The sequence below is a fragment of the Electrophorus electricus genome, chromosome 13 (assembly GCF_013358815.1).
Source record: "Electrophorus electricus isolate fEleEle1 chromosome 13, fEleEle1.pri, whole genome shotgun sequence".
Taxonomy (NCBI): Eukaryota; Metazoa; Chordata; class Actinopteri; order Gymnotiformes; family Gymnotidae; genus Electrophorus; species Electrophorus electricus.
Window position 1 is genome coordinate 19,573,017 of NC_049547.1, and position 17,037 is coordinate 19,590,053.

At 43.6% G+C, this 17,037-nt stretch overlaps 1 protein-coding gene across 1 annotated transcript; it reads left to right on the top strand.

Annotated features, from left to right (window-relative positions):
* Positions 1-2,761: 2,761 nt before the first annotated feature.
* Positions 2,762-16,003, top strand: si:ch211-63b16.4 (kinesin-like protein KIF3C). The gene is made up of 17 exons (XM_035532939.1): positions 2,762-2,961; positions 4,471-4,565; positions 4,979-5,040; positions 5,407-5,490; positions 5,811-5,955; positions 6,445-6,518; positions 6,869-7,007; positions 7,280-7,363; positions 8,626-8,657; positions 8,948-8,971; positions 9,355-9,465; positions 10,564-10,643; positions 11,427-11,583; positions 12,361-12,444; positions 14,204-14,387; positions 15,485-15,910; positions 15,996-16,003. The coding sequence occupies exons 2-17, from the start codon at positions 4,484-4,486 to the stop codon at positions 16,001-16,003; spliced, it is 1,776 nt and encodes a 591-aa protein (XP_035388832.1). The 5' UTR covers positions 2,762-2,961; positions 4,471-4,483.
* The last annotated feature ends 1,034 nt before the right edge of the window (positions 16,004-17,037 follow it).

Here is a 17,037-nt window from a genome sequence, read left to right on the forward strand (position 1 = left end):
TCCACGTCAAATGAGATACTGATGAATGAGCTTAGTAGCCATAACGTGTGCACCTGTGCCCTCGTGCGTGTTGTGCCATTACTGGTGAACTGGAGTGCTCTGGGCAGCAGCCAGCTGCACTTGCTGATGCCCGTTAGCCACGGGTGAGCATGACTTCTGGGCCAAGGCCTTCTGGGTAACGAGAGCTAGCATGTGCTAAAGCAGTCACTGATAACCCCCTGCTGTTTGAGGAAGGTAAAAGAGAGAAGAGCTGGCACAAAAGCATCGGCGTCAGGTTTCCCGGGCTGGACATGAGGGAGCAGGTTCCTGGTTTACTCAAACAGACCAATGGATTCTGCAATCAACCAGATGGGATTTTCAGAAGGCTGGAAATGCTCGCCCCTCTGGAACTTGGGTTAGAGGAATGCTGAGAACTCTAAAATTAACACTTAACCTACATCTCAAACTGATCCCTTTGTCAATTGGGTGAATGTGGTGTTGGCTAATTCATAAGTGCAAAATCTCACGGAACATCAGACTTTCTGTATGCAGTTATCGGTCATTAGACAAGAAGCCTGACTGGGTCTCCTAGCTGAAGGAGAGATTTCTGGTTCTCTGCATTTAACTGTCCTTTTAAAAAACATTGCGTTTACATTACCATGTCTGCATGCTAAGGTAGCTTCAGTGAGAGAGGAGACAGTTTAAGCTGTCACTTTACTGTTGAAGAGTGGATAATGTAGAGGAGATTATGGCCAGAATATTTTATGCGTGCAAGTTAATAAAGCCGCCCTACTGCGTAATTTCCATACACGCAGCAGTTACATTTTATGCATGTGGCACTCGTATGCAGAGCAACTTACAATTTCTATCACATTACAAAGGTAGATGATTGATGTAGCGCTGAGTCTTTGCCAATGACGCTTGTATAGCACGGAACGTTTGTATAGATTGTGAATGAATCTCGATCATATTATATCAACCAGTTAGGGGCACAGGACCCGGTTCCCCTGAAGGCCCGTTGCCTTCTGACCTACTTCGCCTCACGCAGCAGGCCAGGAGCCCAGTTCTACAGCCACTCCACGGCAGGCCAAGCTTGGCCATGCAGTCGAGAGTTGTTGCAGGGTTTCAGCCCAGCAGGTGCACATTTCATTATAGAGGCCTCATCACATTTTCTGGAGACGTTTCAACTCATCAGCACATATGAGACCATCCTGCTGTGATTGCAACATAGAACCCCGCGTTTATGGCCTGGGATTAAACCTTCTTATCTGGGATTAATCATCCAGGCACGATAATGGGCATGCCCTCAAAATCATTTTCTCTCTAAAATAAATCAAGATTAATTTCATTTTCCTTAGGCTACTAAATCCACAAAACCCATTAGCTCCAAGTGGAAGTCATGATGGAATAAACAGGAGATTCTAAAATAGAGTATGACCTGTTTGGCACCTGTTTTGATTTTTGCAGATCTGGAGCTACATGTTTAGGACATAACACTCCACAACTCGTGGTGAACTCACTCGCGTTCCGATGTCTTGCTAGCTCCTTCTGCAATAAGGCAAATTCTGGGCGCCTGTGCCGCTAGAATATAGCGTTATGCTGCCATCTGGAGGTGTGTGTGGGTATTGCAAAGCCCTCTGTATGAGGAACGGGGAACGTAGCCTATTGATTTCAGCTTTATGGAGTACTGGCCCTTGTTCTGTGTTAAAATGAAAATGGCTGAGAAAATATTGAATATCAAACACGCGTCAGTTTTGAAAGGAGACTACGTTTACATTACACTACATTTTGTTTGCTATCGTCAGCTTTATTTTTTTTTAATAAGCATCTTCGTTTTAGACCCCTGAGTAACATGGAGAAGAAGAAAAAAAAGATATTTCATCTTCACAAAAAGATCTAATGCGTTGTTTTTGTGCTTTATGCGGATCCAATGAGTCCGTCCAGTTCGTCCAGTTTATTTGAAATGCGGTGCCATTCAGCAGAGCCCCAGCTGGGGATGGTCGCCGCTATCTGCGTTTTCCCACCCGAACCTCCCTCTCAGCCGCGCTGCGTCCTATAAAAACTCTCAGCCGTTATGTGTGAATGCTGTATGGGACGGATTTGGTCGTCCTCACCAAACCCAAGCAATGAATGCCACTGTTAACTATTTATATCGCCAGCCATATTCGCTTTTTATTTCTATGGCGGAGCGTGTGCACTTTTAGGAAGCCTACGGACGATTTTAGTGGGGGGGGGGTAATCCATCTTCCGGCGTATAACGGGTTCAGGGGTTCAAACGTCTTTATCTGACTATGTGCATTCTTCTGCTAAGCAGGTAGTAAAAACCCAGTAAGAGACAGCCGTTGAGGACTAGTTCGGAGGGGGGTCAAGTGGAAAAAACCTCGGGTCTTTAAACCCTGGAATTCCAGGCTGAAACTTAGGCAACTACTGCCCCCCAAATAACATATAGAGGACCTCTAGCAGAGTATGGAAGAGGCTACCGTAACAATACATGAAAATATTAACATAAAAATATTAACATTAACATAAAAAGGTTCCGACCTTTAATTGACTCTTGCTGTCCGTTTGGGTTTAAATAGTGTTAATTAATCCCTGTGGGTTTGGTTGTACGAGCACCGCGCCATCCGTGAGTGGTTCGGTATGTATTCGTTAACTCGCCAAATTAAAACACACTGTATCTAGACGACTGTATAAAACTGGCCGTATCAGAGGTTTGTGATCATATTTCCACTTGGCGCGCCTCGCCGGCGGAAGCGCACCGTGTGCGTCTTAGCGCGCTGTCCGAATCCCTGGGGAGGAAAGTCGCAACGTCGCAAAGCTGCTTTGCTGTTTGGCGCCGTGCTCTTATTTACTTACCATTTCATACGTGGAAAATAGGGAGAGAGAAAAAACACTGAATGGGATTCTTTAGGGTTTCTTGTGAAGAGATACAACGGGCTGCTTGGCTGGATCTGGAGCTGGTAGAAAAGTCATCTAGTAAAGGTAACCATGTTTTCTGCAAAACTCTCCATAAAGATTCGGCATGTAGGCCATGTAAGGGTAACTACAGGTATGGAACACCAGAATAAGCGTAGCAATTTCAACCATGTTTCTATACCGATGCACTTTTGGCAGTGTCTTTTTTAAACGTTTAGTATTTGTATGTTAATTGCGCTATTATTTGCACCACTGCACTGTGTTGAGGCGCTTAGTTTAAGTATTCGATTCGCTATTCACATATCTTTCCTACCTTTACCATAGGAGTGTAAAGATGTACCGATACGAACCCGAAAGTAATGCTAGAGATGCGAGAACATAGACACCCGGATCGATCTAAAAGTAGCACGAATCGGTCGATGGCCCGATTGTAAAGTTATCGGTTGACTGAAGCTTTTCTGCTAATTCTACTTTAGTATTAACTAAGACACTGAATAATCACTGATCTATCTTTACAAGCCACGTTACTTTTAAAATTAAATGACCGCCTCTCATTCGCCAATCGACGTTTTACTAGAATAACGTGAATGTGACTTGCGAGGTAAAAGCAAGAACAACGTTGAGACGGTTTATAGTGCTCCAGTTTAGAAGAGATTTGCATTTAATAATATGAAGGAAAATTTGCCAAAAGGTCAGGTTATTTGTATGGTGTGTAGAGCAGCGTTTAAGTACAGCGTTGGTAGCACGACAAATCGTAGTACGGACCTGGTGAGACGGCATGGTGGTGAGATGTGTGGGTGGTAGGACAGCTAGCACTCGAAAGAACCAGTACACAATCAATCAACCATTTGCTGTGGTTTCTGGGTTTATCATATTATAATAACTATGCATATTTCTTCCTCTAACGTCCTGCGTGAGGCACCTGTCCATGGGTATGGGACAAACGTCAGTTTATAACGTCAAATGTTTTTTCATACAGCAAGTTCTTGTCTTCGATTTTCCCCCATGCCATAAAGTACCGATAATACCTGAAATTCATATATGAAATATAATTACTGGAAGGTAAGCACTGCTGCTTTTCTAGAATTGCCTTGTTTTCATTTACAATGGAAAATGAATTTCTACATTAAACAAATGCGGAAAACTTCGGTAGACTGCATCGTATCGCGTTGGATGGCATCGAATCACCGAATCGTTAAGTATAAAGATGTATCGTCCCTGAATTGGTGGCCATGTATCTACATACGCTTCGGGTCGTCTTATAAGCTAGAGATGCACATCCTTACTTAACGCACTTCTATCCTCCTAATGTTTAGCGTGTGTATGGGCTACTTTTTATCTTCAGCGTTTTGAACTTTAGTGTCGTTTTGGGCTGAAGTGCTAATTGGTTTTTAAAGGTTTTGTGGTATTGGTTTACACGTCTTTTTAAATCGTACTTTTTAACGGCAATTGACATGGCACTCTGATTTTATCAAAGCTATTGGCTCTTTGCTTTCTTATTAAAGCAAATGTTACTGACATATTTCAATTTTTTAAAAATGGTACGTGAAATATTTGGTTTGTATCGTTGCGCAGAAAGCAAGACAATATGGGACCGGAAGAAGGACGCCATTCCAAGAGTTTTCGGGTGGCTCTGCATCTCTGTCCTCAGGAGCGCACTGGAGTAACAGGTACGTTAGATCATTCATCTAGCTCAATAAATTATTAGATCAACGAATCATTCATTTATTCACTTTAGACGAGATCAGACTCTGTCCACAATCGTTGCTCTAATACCTAAACACTTAATCACTCATTGATGCCAGTAGTCTGTCCACTAAAATTCGTATGGCTGTAACCTGATTGTTGTTTTGCTGCATCAAGACTATGAAGATATTTGGTGTATTAGTTGTGTATGAGTTTGTGTTTGTGTGTGAGAGAGCGCGACTGTTTTGTTTGGGGGTTTTTTGGTGTGTGTGTGTGTGTGTGTGTGTGTGTGTGTGTGTGTGTGTGTGTGTGTGTGTGTGTGTGTGTGTGTGTGTTCACTACTTTGTTGAAAGCCACCTGAAACACCCCTAGACAGCTCTGTGTTTATTCTCTCCAGAAGTGAGCAGAGCCTCTGTGAAAGTTGTGGGGCTGAACAGAGTGACTGTTGACACTGGCAGAGTAAGAGATTCTCTGAGTAATCAAATCAAAACAGCTATTTCAATTAGATATGGTCTGAAATCTCACCCTGTATCCCCTAATGTCACAAGCAATGTTTTCTCTATCACACACACACACACACACACATACACACACACACACACACACACACACACACACACACACACACACACACACACACACACACACACACACACACACACACACACACCCACACACACACACACCACACACCCACATATGAACTCAAGGTTTCAAAGAGAGAGGACCATGTCAGATTTCTACAATGGACTGGAACGTTTGGCAGTGTGTAACTGTTTGCCAGCGCTGAGCGTCTCCGGCTCACTAATGCCCGTGTTTGTGCAGGGCCACAGGGCTCAGGTTCTGGATTTCGACGCCGTTTGGAACGAGGAGGCTTCTTCGAGAGACATCTATGAGTCGACTGCCAAGGCATTTATCCCACTGCTGATTCTCAGGGACAGGAATGTGCATATTGCACAACTACTACTGAGTAATATCAACTTCCATTAAATCTATACAAGAAGAATGACACACTGAAGCCTCTCTCTCTCTCTCTCTCTCTCTCTCTCTCTCTCTCTCTCTCTCTCTCTCGTTTTCTCTCTCTCTCTCTCGTTCTCTCTCTCCCTCTGTCTCTTTCTCTCTCTCTCTCCCTCTCTCTCTCTCTCTCTCTCTCTCTCTCCCTACCTCTCTCTCTCTCCCATTCTTTCTTTTCCTTCTCTCTCTCTCTTCTTTACACCACCCCCCACCAGCCCTTGGTGGAGTATCTTTTGAAGGGTTATAATGGCTGTTTGATAACATATGGACCCTCCACCAGTGGGGAGTCTCAAACAGTTCACAACAGCGGTGAAAGGCAGAGGAACCTCATCAGTTGTGCTGCTGACGACATCTTTAACTGTATCCATCTTTATCTGAATCTTTAACTGTATCTGCCTGGCAGAGAGCAGCTCTAAACTTCACTAGTCACTTTTTCTGTTTAAAATTTCTCAAATCTGGACCATCTGTACCATATTGGACTATACTGCCTCCAACAATTTGCAGTGACATAACCAAGTTTTGTTTCTATTGTCTGCATTAATGTAGGCTATACAGCTGCTCTATTAAATGATTATACTGAAATTATTCCGAATACGGAGCTCACTGCACAGCCCAAGACAGCTGGGAGTCATCAGCACTAAACAAAGAAGTAGTGAAGTCAGAAACGCTTGTTTTCATGACCATCAATAAGAGAGCATGAACACTGATTGTCACTATGAATGTTATATGCTATTTGATGGCCGATGGCTTCCACTGGTTTTAGTCACCAGTGTTAACAGTTTTAATTCCTTTTACTGACTAGAGACCATGACAACACTCCGAATTCCCTCCTTAATGGGAAGTTTCCAGCTACTGATGCCTCGTACTGTAGAGTCCGAGTGTCTTTTTATCATGTCTCTAATGAGAAGATATACGATCTCCTGGTGAGTGCATTTTACAAACTGTTTTTGCCTGTCTGCTATGCTAACATTACAGTGGTAATATCACAGTACTAACATCACAGTGATAACATTAAAGTTATCACTTATCACTTATCACTTAAGTTATATTGTAATGCTGATATTACATTCTAACGTTACTTTGCAAACATGACTAACATTACAATGCAAACATGGGCTTATAGCTGCTAATTATTACACATGGTTGAGCTTCTCTGAGAATATAACCATTTTCAGTAGAAAATAAAAGGGCATCAAACTAGCTCCAGATAACGGGCCGTCCTCCTGCAAGTTGCTCCCAGGAGCTCATCTACACCTGTCCTCTGCCTGCTCAGGAGTCCCAGGCCAGCGAGGTGTGCCGTATCCATGACACCGAGGAGATGGTGCTGCTGGACGGCTTGAGAGAGGTGGAGGTGAGCTCTGCCCAGGAGCTGCTCAGGGTGTACTGCCGTGGTACTGCCCACAGGAACGCGGGTACGAGAAGCTCCTGCGCAGAGAGCACGGAACGGTGCAGATCAGAAAAATCCAGCGCCAAAAAAAAAAAAAGGTTTCCTTAGTTGTTTAGTGTTGAAAAGTGAGATTTACTGTATGCCAGTCAGGAGATATAGACCAGGACTTTCTCTCATTTTGATTGGAGTAGAAGAAGAACGCAGAACCAGTGTACACTTAGTAACCCAGTTGTTGGTAAGCAAAAAGCTCCGGCGTTTTATGGACACCCTCCGTGTGCCCTTTGTGTTTCTGTGCAGGTGTCTCCAAGGGTGATTTTGCCAGCAAGTCTCACATGGTGTTTAGTGTCACAGTCATACACACGAGAGGGCACTCTGACAACGGTGAGATGAAACAGGCCCTGAGGAACTGTAACCCAACAAGAAAACTGATGTTCAGACAGACAGCAATCATATTTACCAAAAAAAAAATGTGTTCCTCCAAATGTGGTTGATCAGCCGAGACATGTTTGGTGTTCAGCGGCTATGTTATTAGTTTTGCTCGGGAGCCATGTGGGTAATGTATCTAGCAAGTAGAGGAAGCTGTGTGATCCAAAATTAGTCCAAAGTGTCATATACTTGCTTGACACCACATTTAGTTCCTAATGCCATACAGATTTGACAGCTTGGATGAAACTCCTCACTGTACTGAAATACCCTCCAGTGGTTATCATGTTGCCCTTGGTCCAGGGCAAAACTCAAAGGAATCAGTAAACACATGTCTGATAGATGGAAAGTGTGATTTTAAGAAGTTTAAGGTTTATACATATGGTCTTTTAGATAGTACTCACACTACATGCAGCAGTTTATAAACCATATACACAATGTATGTATATCTAGATGACCAAAGACAGCATTAACAGACTGATATAAGCATTTATAGAAACATTTATGAGCATGAGTTATGGATGTGCTAAGACTGTTTTATGAAGTTCTTTCATAGCGATACATAGCAATACATAACCTTTGAAATAAGAGTTAATGGTGGACCTTTGTTATTGTGCAAAATTTTATTTTATGCTATGTTATTGTGTAAAACTGCACACCCTCCACACAAAGCCAGTATTATTATTATTATTATTATTATTATTATCTAAATATTATCCAATATTATTATTGTTAATACTTTTAACTAAACCAAGCATCAGTAAGCAGTGCAGTAATGTGTATGTTACTGTGTAAGTCACATCCTGACATGGTAAAACCAGTCTGAAACATTGCTCTCAATCTTCCAACATTCTATTATTGCACTCACTGTAGCTAAACACACAATTCATAACATTCTTTACTCTTATGAAAGCAATCTCAGCACAGTGACACACCCTATACTCCTGCAGGGGATCCGTAAGGCAGCGGATGGCTGACCCCCACTAGTGTGTGCCTGGTATCTGTAGAAAGTTATCATCTGTGTGTGTGTGTGTTGTTTTAACGAGATATGAACATGCCAGCAACTTCCTCTGGACTGCCTGCGTGCTTAAATACTGTTAACCCACTGTAATATGACCTCACGTTATGCATGTATGTGTTTGCGTGTGTGTGTGTGTGTGTGTGTGTGTGTGTGTGTGTGTGTGTGTGTGCACGCGTGCGTGCTTGTGTAATGATCCTAGAAGGAGTTTTCATAGCCAGCAAGCTCACTCTGGTAAGTTCACAGTATCAGTATTAAATGTAATATCATCGTACTGTGTCTCAGCAGCACCAATAGTGTTGGTTACGTACAATGTAGAGTATATGCTTTGTTATGTTGTAGTAGCTACAGTGTGTGTGTGTGCTTCTGTGTGTGTGTGTGTGTGTGTGTGTGTGCGCGCGTGTGTGTGTGTGAGTGTGCTGTGCGTCTGTGTGTGCGTGTGTGCGTGTGTGTGTGTATGCGTGTGTGTGTGATAACCATTCCTTTTCCAAAGAAGATGATTTTACTCCTTTCTGGTTTTATAGGTAGATCTTGCAAGTTCAGCTAAAGTAAGATAGATCACGCACCATACAGCTACACACACGCGCGCACGCACGCACACACACACTGACATTTCGCTCCAGAGTCTCTCTGCATGCGTCTGTTTGTCATTAGAAGATGCTTTTCTTTTTTTCATACGTGTGTCATAAAACAGTAAAGCAGAACATTGAACACATCCTCAATAATGTTGGTCACATTACTCATCCTGAAGCCTCACATTTAGTTTTTCTAAGGTAAAATTAGGTCTGCTTTTTCTGTCGAAGCTTACCAGAATGTTTTTTGTCTTCATTCTATGGCTCCTCCCCCCTTCTCTCTCCCTCTCTCCTTCTCTCCATTCTCCCTCCTTCCCTGTGCTTTGTTTGTGTGTATTTGTATTTATTTGTTTTGTAAGTCTGAATATCATAGCGCTACAGCTCCTGGTATAAGGAGGGGTTTCCGTGTGGCTCCAGAGAACCCACAGGAAGCCAAAACGCTCAAACGCTCCCTCACGATCTTCAGAAATGTGAGCACCACTCAGCAGCACTTTATCATAACCCTTCTGAAGTCCTGTGTCTTCTCTGCAGGGCCACGGGGAAGGTCCTCCAGCCTATATGTTGGGACTCAGCCTGACATAGGCTGAGTGCGGGGACCTGACTTGTATGTAGGCACTTGGGCGGTATGTGGGGTCCCAACCTGTATCTGTATTATCCACCAGTGTGTTGAGGCTTCCCACACAGGAAATAAGCCTAAAGGAGCTGTGTTAAGGGTTAAATGTGTTTCTGTTATGGTTGAGGTGGGAGTAGTGAGGGGTCACGGTGGTGGGGTTAGTCAGGGCCACATTCAACAAAATGAACACAAGTTCAGGAGGATACTGGAAGTGGCCCCATTACCATAGTTACTACAAGATAAGGGCAGGCTCTGTTCCCTCCCTTGTAGAATAGTTTCAGCACGTTTGAGAAGAAACAAAGTCACTAGCGTGATAAGAAACTAGCACGCTAACACACTGGAGGGGAAAACAGAAATCGCACGATGTCCTGCACACGTGACTCTGCCTACTTTAGGGGACCTGTTTCAAATCAAAAAGTTAATCGGCCTGCTGTCTCGGGAGCGTCACGGCAGGAAACACTCGTGTGGAGGGAGAGCTGCTGCCTCACTCGTTACGTGGAGGCTCTTTACTGAGCGCTTACGGCTTCTTAGATGATTTTGAAAGGAGACCTGATGCCAAGATGGGAATTTTTAACTAGTGGAATGTTTAACCACCTTTTTTGACACATCATTAATCTGCTTGACAAAGTTTATTTTCGTTAAGTGATTTGTATCTCAGTCCGCCCCTCCCCTGATAGATCTATAGCCATCTGCAGTTTCACTTGGACTCTGAGCTTTGTTTCAAGCTGGGTTTCAACCTATCAGTAAGGCCTTCAGCCTAAGTGTTGGCTATGAGCAGTCCATAGTTCATGTGAATGGGGCTATAAATATTTCAACTGAATAAAGATCTAGCCTTGCTCAACTCTACTTTTCCTCTAAATTTACCTGATCCTTTGTGCTTTGTTGTAGTCGGAGGGTAATGATTATTGCTGCGTAACTGGGGTATTATGGGTGATGTCATTTTTTCTACTTCCAGGTGATATTTTGTCTGAGTGCCACAGCCTGTCAGCATGTTCCATACAGAGAGTCTAAACTCACCCGTGCTTTGAGAGACTGGTGAGATTCCTCAATCATCACTCCTCATCACTCTTCAACACTTCATCACTAATCACTCATCATTTTTCACTTCGTCACTCATCAGTGATCTTCACTCTTCATCACCCATCGTCACTCGTCATAACTCTTCATAACCATCATTGCTCTTCAGCACCCAGCATAAGTCATCATGCTATTACCCATCACTCTTCATCGCGCATCGTCACTCTTCATCACTCCATATAGCCCATCATCGGTCTTGATCACTCGTCACTCATCATCACACTTCATTACTCTTCATCATTCAGCACCACCCATTATCACTCTTCCTGACCATTGTCACTATTCAGCATATAGCATCAATCTTCATCACCCAGAATCACTCTTCATCACTCTTCATCACTCTTCATCACTCAGTGTCTCTCCTCAGGCTCAAGTAAAAGGAGGTGGTGAGAGTTTTTATATTTCAGTATTTTTCCAGTAGAGGCTAATAAACACTTACATCACCAATGCTGAATCAACTCTTACGTAATTCACAGAGGTTATCCTGTGAACTGCAGAAAACACTGCATGTTACATCACTGTTACATCACTGGACATGTTTGCTGTGTATTTATTTTGTATTTATCTTGTGTCTCTGATCTCCTCAGATCCATGGCTCAGCTCTGACTGTGTGCTGTAGTTTTGCACTGTTGTGGTTATTGTATGAACATCTACAGCAGTTATTGTGTGAATTCACGCAGTGTGTGTGTGTGTGTGTGTGTGTGTTTGTGTGTGTGTGGGGCTACCTTATGTTTGGTGCAGTCTTGCTGGAAACTGTCGAACATGTCTGCTGGTAACTCTGGCAACACAGTCAACCTCAGTCACTGAGACTATAAGCTGCCTGCAATTTGCGGCCCGAGCCATGAATGTTCCTTCACGAGTAATACACACGTCACTCACACGCTACACATCTGCTCAGGTACACACATACATACACACACACACAAAACACACAAATGTTGCTCACACTATATACCTGCTCAGGTACAGACACAAACACACACACACACACACACACACACACACACACACACACACACACACACACACACACACATACACGTACACAAGAAACTCATGCTACACACATTCTCAGGTATTGACATGCTCACATACAATAATACACACACACAAGTCACATATATGCTACAGACCTGCTCAGGTACATACACACAAACACACACACATACACACACACACACACACACACACACAGAAAAACACACGCACACATCACACGTGCTACAAACCTGCAAGGATAAACTTGCACAGATCACACACACAATACACATATGCCTAGATACACAGACACAAATACACACAAGTAACACACACCTGCCCATGTACATAGTCACATGCATGCTACCAACTTGTTCAGGTACACACACACCTACACACACATACACACAAACACACACACCACACACCTCCCTGGGTACATTCACATATGTGAAACACATGCTACATACATAATAGACTGTCTACACAACTGCACAGATACACATACACACACACCCCATAGAAAATATGACTAATACCTATACACAGGCAGACATTTCATACCACACACGTGTACACTTGTACAGACGAACATAGTGCGTGAGCTTTTATCATCACAGTACAAAGTGCATTGAATTAATTAAAATGAAAATGAATCAGTATGAATTAAAACAAAGGTTGCTCTTCGCCTGGTCAGGTACCAGATGTGTGGACAACAGAGAAAAGATCCACCCATCTTCCTAGAGCGCAAGGTTGCCCACCAATCACCACAGACAGAAGAGTGAGTCTCCTAAACATCCTTCTCAGAGTCCAAGGGCTGATCTGGGGTCAGCTTTCACATCTTTATTAGGGCTTTCGCAATATCAGCTTTTCAGTACCCGATTATCATGGCCAAAAAAGAATTCAGGATAACAATATTATCAGGATATCTATACGCATTTTAAGAGAAGATTTCTTTAAGAGACATCAAACCCACCAATCATTGCCTTGATTATGCATCTGCTTGGTATCTGAGTAGCCAGCAGTAGAGTTTAAACAGAGAACTTATTAACAGGCTACCGCACTTTTAGCATCACAAACTGTCATGCCGTGCGTACGACCTGTAGTGAGTATTAGGTATTTGTCTAATTAATATATACTAATTAAATACCAGTGTTTGTTGCTAGAGTTAAATGCTTATTAGCTTAGAATGTGTGATCTGGTATTAAAAGTTTGATGATCGTCTCAGTACATATGGTAGCATTTCCTTGTATGTTTAGTATTAATCTACCCATAACTGAAACAGTTGTTGACATGAATATATTTGTTGATATTAGATGTCAAGCTATGTGTTATGCCATTAATATGCTAAGCTAGTGATGTTCACAACCGTAATGCTAAAATACATATTTGTTTTGTTCATTCTTGAATTGTTTCATATTTACAATATGACTCAGTTGTCACCGAGTTATTGTATGAAAATCATATAGTGTTTCAAATTTTTAAGTTTACCATGCAAACATCGGCCTTAGTTACTGGCAGTGGATTTTTTTATGATATTATTGTATATGTGCACAATATCAATATTTCATTTTTTTAAACATCGCAGTTATCATCAATACCGGCATATCGTGACACCCCTAATCCTATTGAATGTGGTTATATAGGCAGTGGAGGAACATAGTTTTCTTCCTGAAAAGGCCACACTCAATTCATATTTATGCATAACTGTGCTAGCTGTGAACCTGTTGTACGGACCCCTTTAAAGGGGTCGTGGTCATCCCTGGCCACGCCCAGGCCTGCATGCTCGGGGAAAATATGAGTGCAGCAGTCAGCTTCGCCTGAGCTGTTTTCTCTGTTGAGCAAGGTTCCTTTCACCTGGGTGTGGATGAGGATACCTCTACATACCTCGGCGCTGCTTAAACGTGCCACAAGCTTTTGGTTTTTGTTTCTGCTGTGTACATAGCTGTCCGACATTAAGCCTGTCCAGTCAGGCGAAGGACTAATACTTTTCCATCAGATCTGTCAGCATTCAAGCAAAGAGGATCACATCTAGATTTCTTTTTTCTTTTCTTCATTTTTAATCAGGATACAACATTGTGGGAGTTGAGAAAATGCTAATTTTGCTAATAATGAATGTAATAATGAATTAATTACAATTAATGAATTACAATTGAGCCCTTGCAATGAAAAAAACAAAACACACATATCAGCCATTTCCCCTTTTTATGTAATCAGTTATTTTAGTTTTTGATCTTGTACATTAAATTACATTAAAATGCTAAATATGCTTTGTTTAGACATACCTTACTTCATTCATGTGGGCATTTAAAAATCAGACTTGCAATAATGCGTTACATCATTGTTTTTATTTTGTAGAATGGGGAAAAACAGTAAAAAGGACATGTATGGTTTTTCAGTGCAAGGGCACAGTTAAAGAGTGTAACTATTATTCAGTAAACAAGATCCCAGCCAGAAGAACCCCGCCAGACTCCATTCTTTACACAGCTTAACCATCAACATTTCTTGTTGGTTCTGGCCTTCTGTTCGGTGTGATCCAGTCTCAGCCCACCCTGCTTCCCATCCTGGCTAATCCTGGGCCCCTGCAGCCGCCCGGCTCCAAGTCCAGGTCCGGGTCCAGTGTGGTAGCGCTGGGTGGTTCCTTCTTCCCTTACCTGCAGCCGCTGAACGGCCACCTTGGCCATGCAGTTGGCTTCATGGATGGGAGGTACACAGATGCAAATGGTAATGAGTGTATTGATCAGGAACTGCTTTGTGCATGCACAATCTACACGTGATTGAACTGCATAAATAAAGCTAGTTAGTTCGTCTGCTGCTAGTCACACGGCCGTGTACGATTGCCGATTGTAAAGAGAGCAGAATTGCTTATTTTGTGCGTTCTGAGGTCGTGTGCTGCATTGTCTGTTGTGGACTATGTAACACTGGTTGCGTTTTGCGGTGTGTGTTATGTACTGTATAATGGTAGTTGTTTGTTGCAGTTTTTAAACTGTGTACCACTCTTTGTGTATTTCAGTGTGTGCCATTCAGCTGTGCATCGTACGTGTGTTACAGTGTGCAACACTGGTTGTGTGTTGCAGTGTGCAGTGTTAGATGTGTAACTGAGGTTGTGTGTTGCAGTGTGCAGTGTTAGATGTGTAACTGAGGTTGTGTGTTGCAGTGTGCAGTGTTAGATGTGTAACTGAGGTTGTGTGTTGCAGTGTGCAGTGTTAGATGTGTAACTGAGGTTGTGTGTTGCAGTGTGCAGTGTTAGATGTGTAACTGAGGTTGTGTGTTGCAGTGTGCAGTGTTAGATGTGTAACTGAGGTTGTGTGTTGCAGTGTGCAGTGTTAGATGTGTAACTGAGGTTGTGTGTTGCAGTGTGCAGTGTTAGATGTGTAACTGAGGTTGTGTGTTGCAGTGTGCAGTGTTAGATGTGTAACTGAGGTTGTGTGTTGCAGTGTGCAGTGTTAGATGTGTAACTGAGGTTGTGTGTTGCAGTGTGCAGTGTTAGATGTGTAACTGAGGTTGTGTGTTGCAGTGTGCAGTGTTAGATGTGTAACTGAGGTTGTGTGTTGCAGTGTGCAGTGTTAGATGTGTAACTGAGGTTGTGTGTTGCAGTGTGCAGTGTTAGATGTGTAACTGAGGTTGTGTGTTGCAGTGTGCAGTGTTAGATGTGTAACTGAGGTTGTGTGTTGCAGTGTGCAGTGTTAGATGTGTAACTGACGTTGTGTGCTGCAGTGTGTGTTATGAACTTAGTGACGCCGTGTGTTACAATATGTGGTGTGAACTGTATAGTAGTGTTGCAGTGTGTGTTATGAACTGTGTAATACTGTTTTTTGCAGTGTGTGTGGTGAAAGGTGTTGTGCCACGGTCACCACGCCTACCCTTCGGTGTCGCTCCAGAGAGAGACTCTGTGCTAACCTCCCACCAACACTACACCGTGAAGCACTCCTCATCCTCATCTTCATCATCACTTGTCTCCTCGCCTACCCTCGGCACTGTCAGCGAGTGTCTCAACTGCAGACAGGAGAGAAAGATCAGGGAGGAGTACGACAAGTTCATCATTCAGGTGAAGAGGGACAGAGACTACCTGAGCGAGAGAGTGACGGAGCTGGAGAGGGAGCTGGAGAATAGGGAACGACGAGAGGAGAGAGAGACCGGAAGAGAAGTGAGACAGGGGGAGAACGGAAGAGAAGTGAGACAGGGAGAGACCGGAAGAGAAGTGAGAAAGGGAGAGACTGGAAGAGAAGTGAGACAGGGGGAGACTGGTAGAGAAGTGAGACAAGGGGAGACCAGAAGAGAAGTGAGTCAGGGAGAGACTGGAAGAGAAGTGAGACAGGGGGAGACTGGTAGAGAAGTAAGACAGGGAGAGACTGGTAGAGAAGTGAGACAGGGGGAGACTGGTAGAGAAGTGAGACAAGGGGAGACCAGAAGAGAAGTGAGACAGGGAGAGACTGGAAGAGAAGTGAGACAGGGAGAGACCAGAAGAGAAGTGAGACAGGGAGAGACCGGGAGAGAAGTGAGACAGGGAGAGACCGGGAGAGAAGTGAAACAGGGAGAGACCGGGAGAGAAGTGAGACAGGGAGAGACCGGGAGAGAAGTGAAACAGGGAGAGACCGGGAGAGAAGTGAGACAGGGGGAGACCAAAAGAGAAGTGAGACAGGGAGAGACCGGGAGAGAAGTGAGACAGGGAGAGACCGGGAGAGAAGTGAGACAGGGAGAGACCGGGAGAGAAGTGAGACAGGGAGAGACCAGAAGAGAAGTGAGACAGGGAGAGACCAGGAGAGAAGTGAGACAGGGGGAGACCAAAAGAGAAGTGAGACAGGGAGAGACCGGAAGAGAAGTGAGACAGGCAGAAGAAAAAAGAGCCAAAAAAGAAGAGACAAGGAGGAGAAAAGAAGAGGAGTCTGAAAATGAGGAGAGAGATAGCAAAAGACCAGAGGGAGAGAGCAAAGATGAGAAAGGAGCCGTAGAGGAAAGAGAAGAGAGCGAAGCAGACGAGAGGAATGAAGGGGAGCAGGAGAGCAACTCATCTGGAAAGGAATCCTGTGGAACCCCACTCAGCGCTCCAGACGCACGGCACAGCTCAGAGGTAAAACGAGTCCAAAAGCACTCCAGCCTTTTCTGTCTGTTCTGCCCAGTCTGATCCACACACAGGGCAGAAATACTAGGCCTCATGGGAACAGCAGTGAGGGAGCTGGTTTGGGATTGGCTGCCTTTGTTGATACAGCCTTATTCAGTGTGTGTGTATGATACACCGAGACTGATTGTAGATCAGCTGTCTGTGGCATATACCACATACAGGAGAAAAAAAACCTTTTTGGCCTATAATTTATTAATACATGTTGATGCTTGATTTTTAATATATGTGTGTGTGTGTGTGTGTGTGTGTGTG

Excerpts from the sequence above, each read along its gene's own strand:
- si:ch211-63b16.4 (XM_035532939.1), top strand. The coding sequence starts at position 4,484 with ATGGGACCGGAAGAAGGACGCCATTCCAAGAGTTTTCGGGTGGCTCTG. Across the intron at positions 5,956-6,444 it reads TGCTGACGACATCTTTAACT|CTACTGATGCCTCGTACTGT; the intron begins GTATCCATCTTT and ends GGAAGTTTCCAG. Across the intron at positions 11,584-12,360 it reads CACGCTACACATCTGCTCAG|GTACCAGATGTGTGGACAAC; the intron begins GTACACACATAC and ends TCGCCTGGTCAG.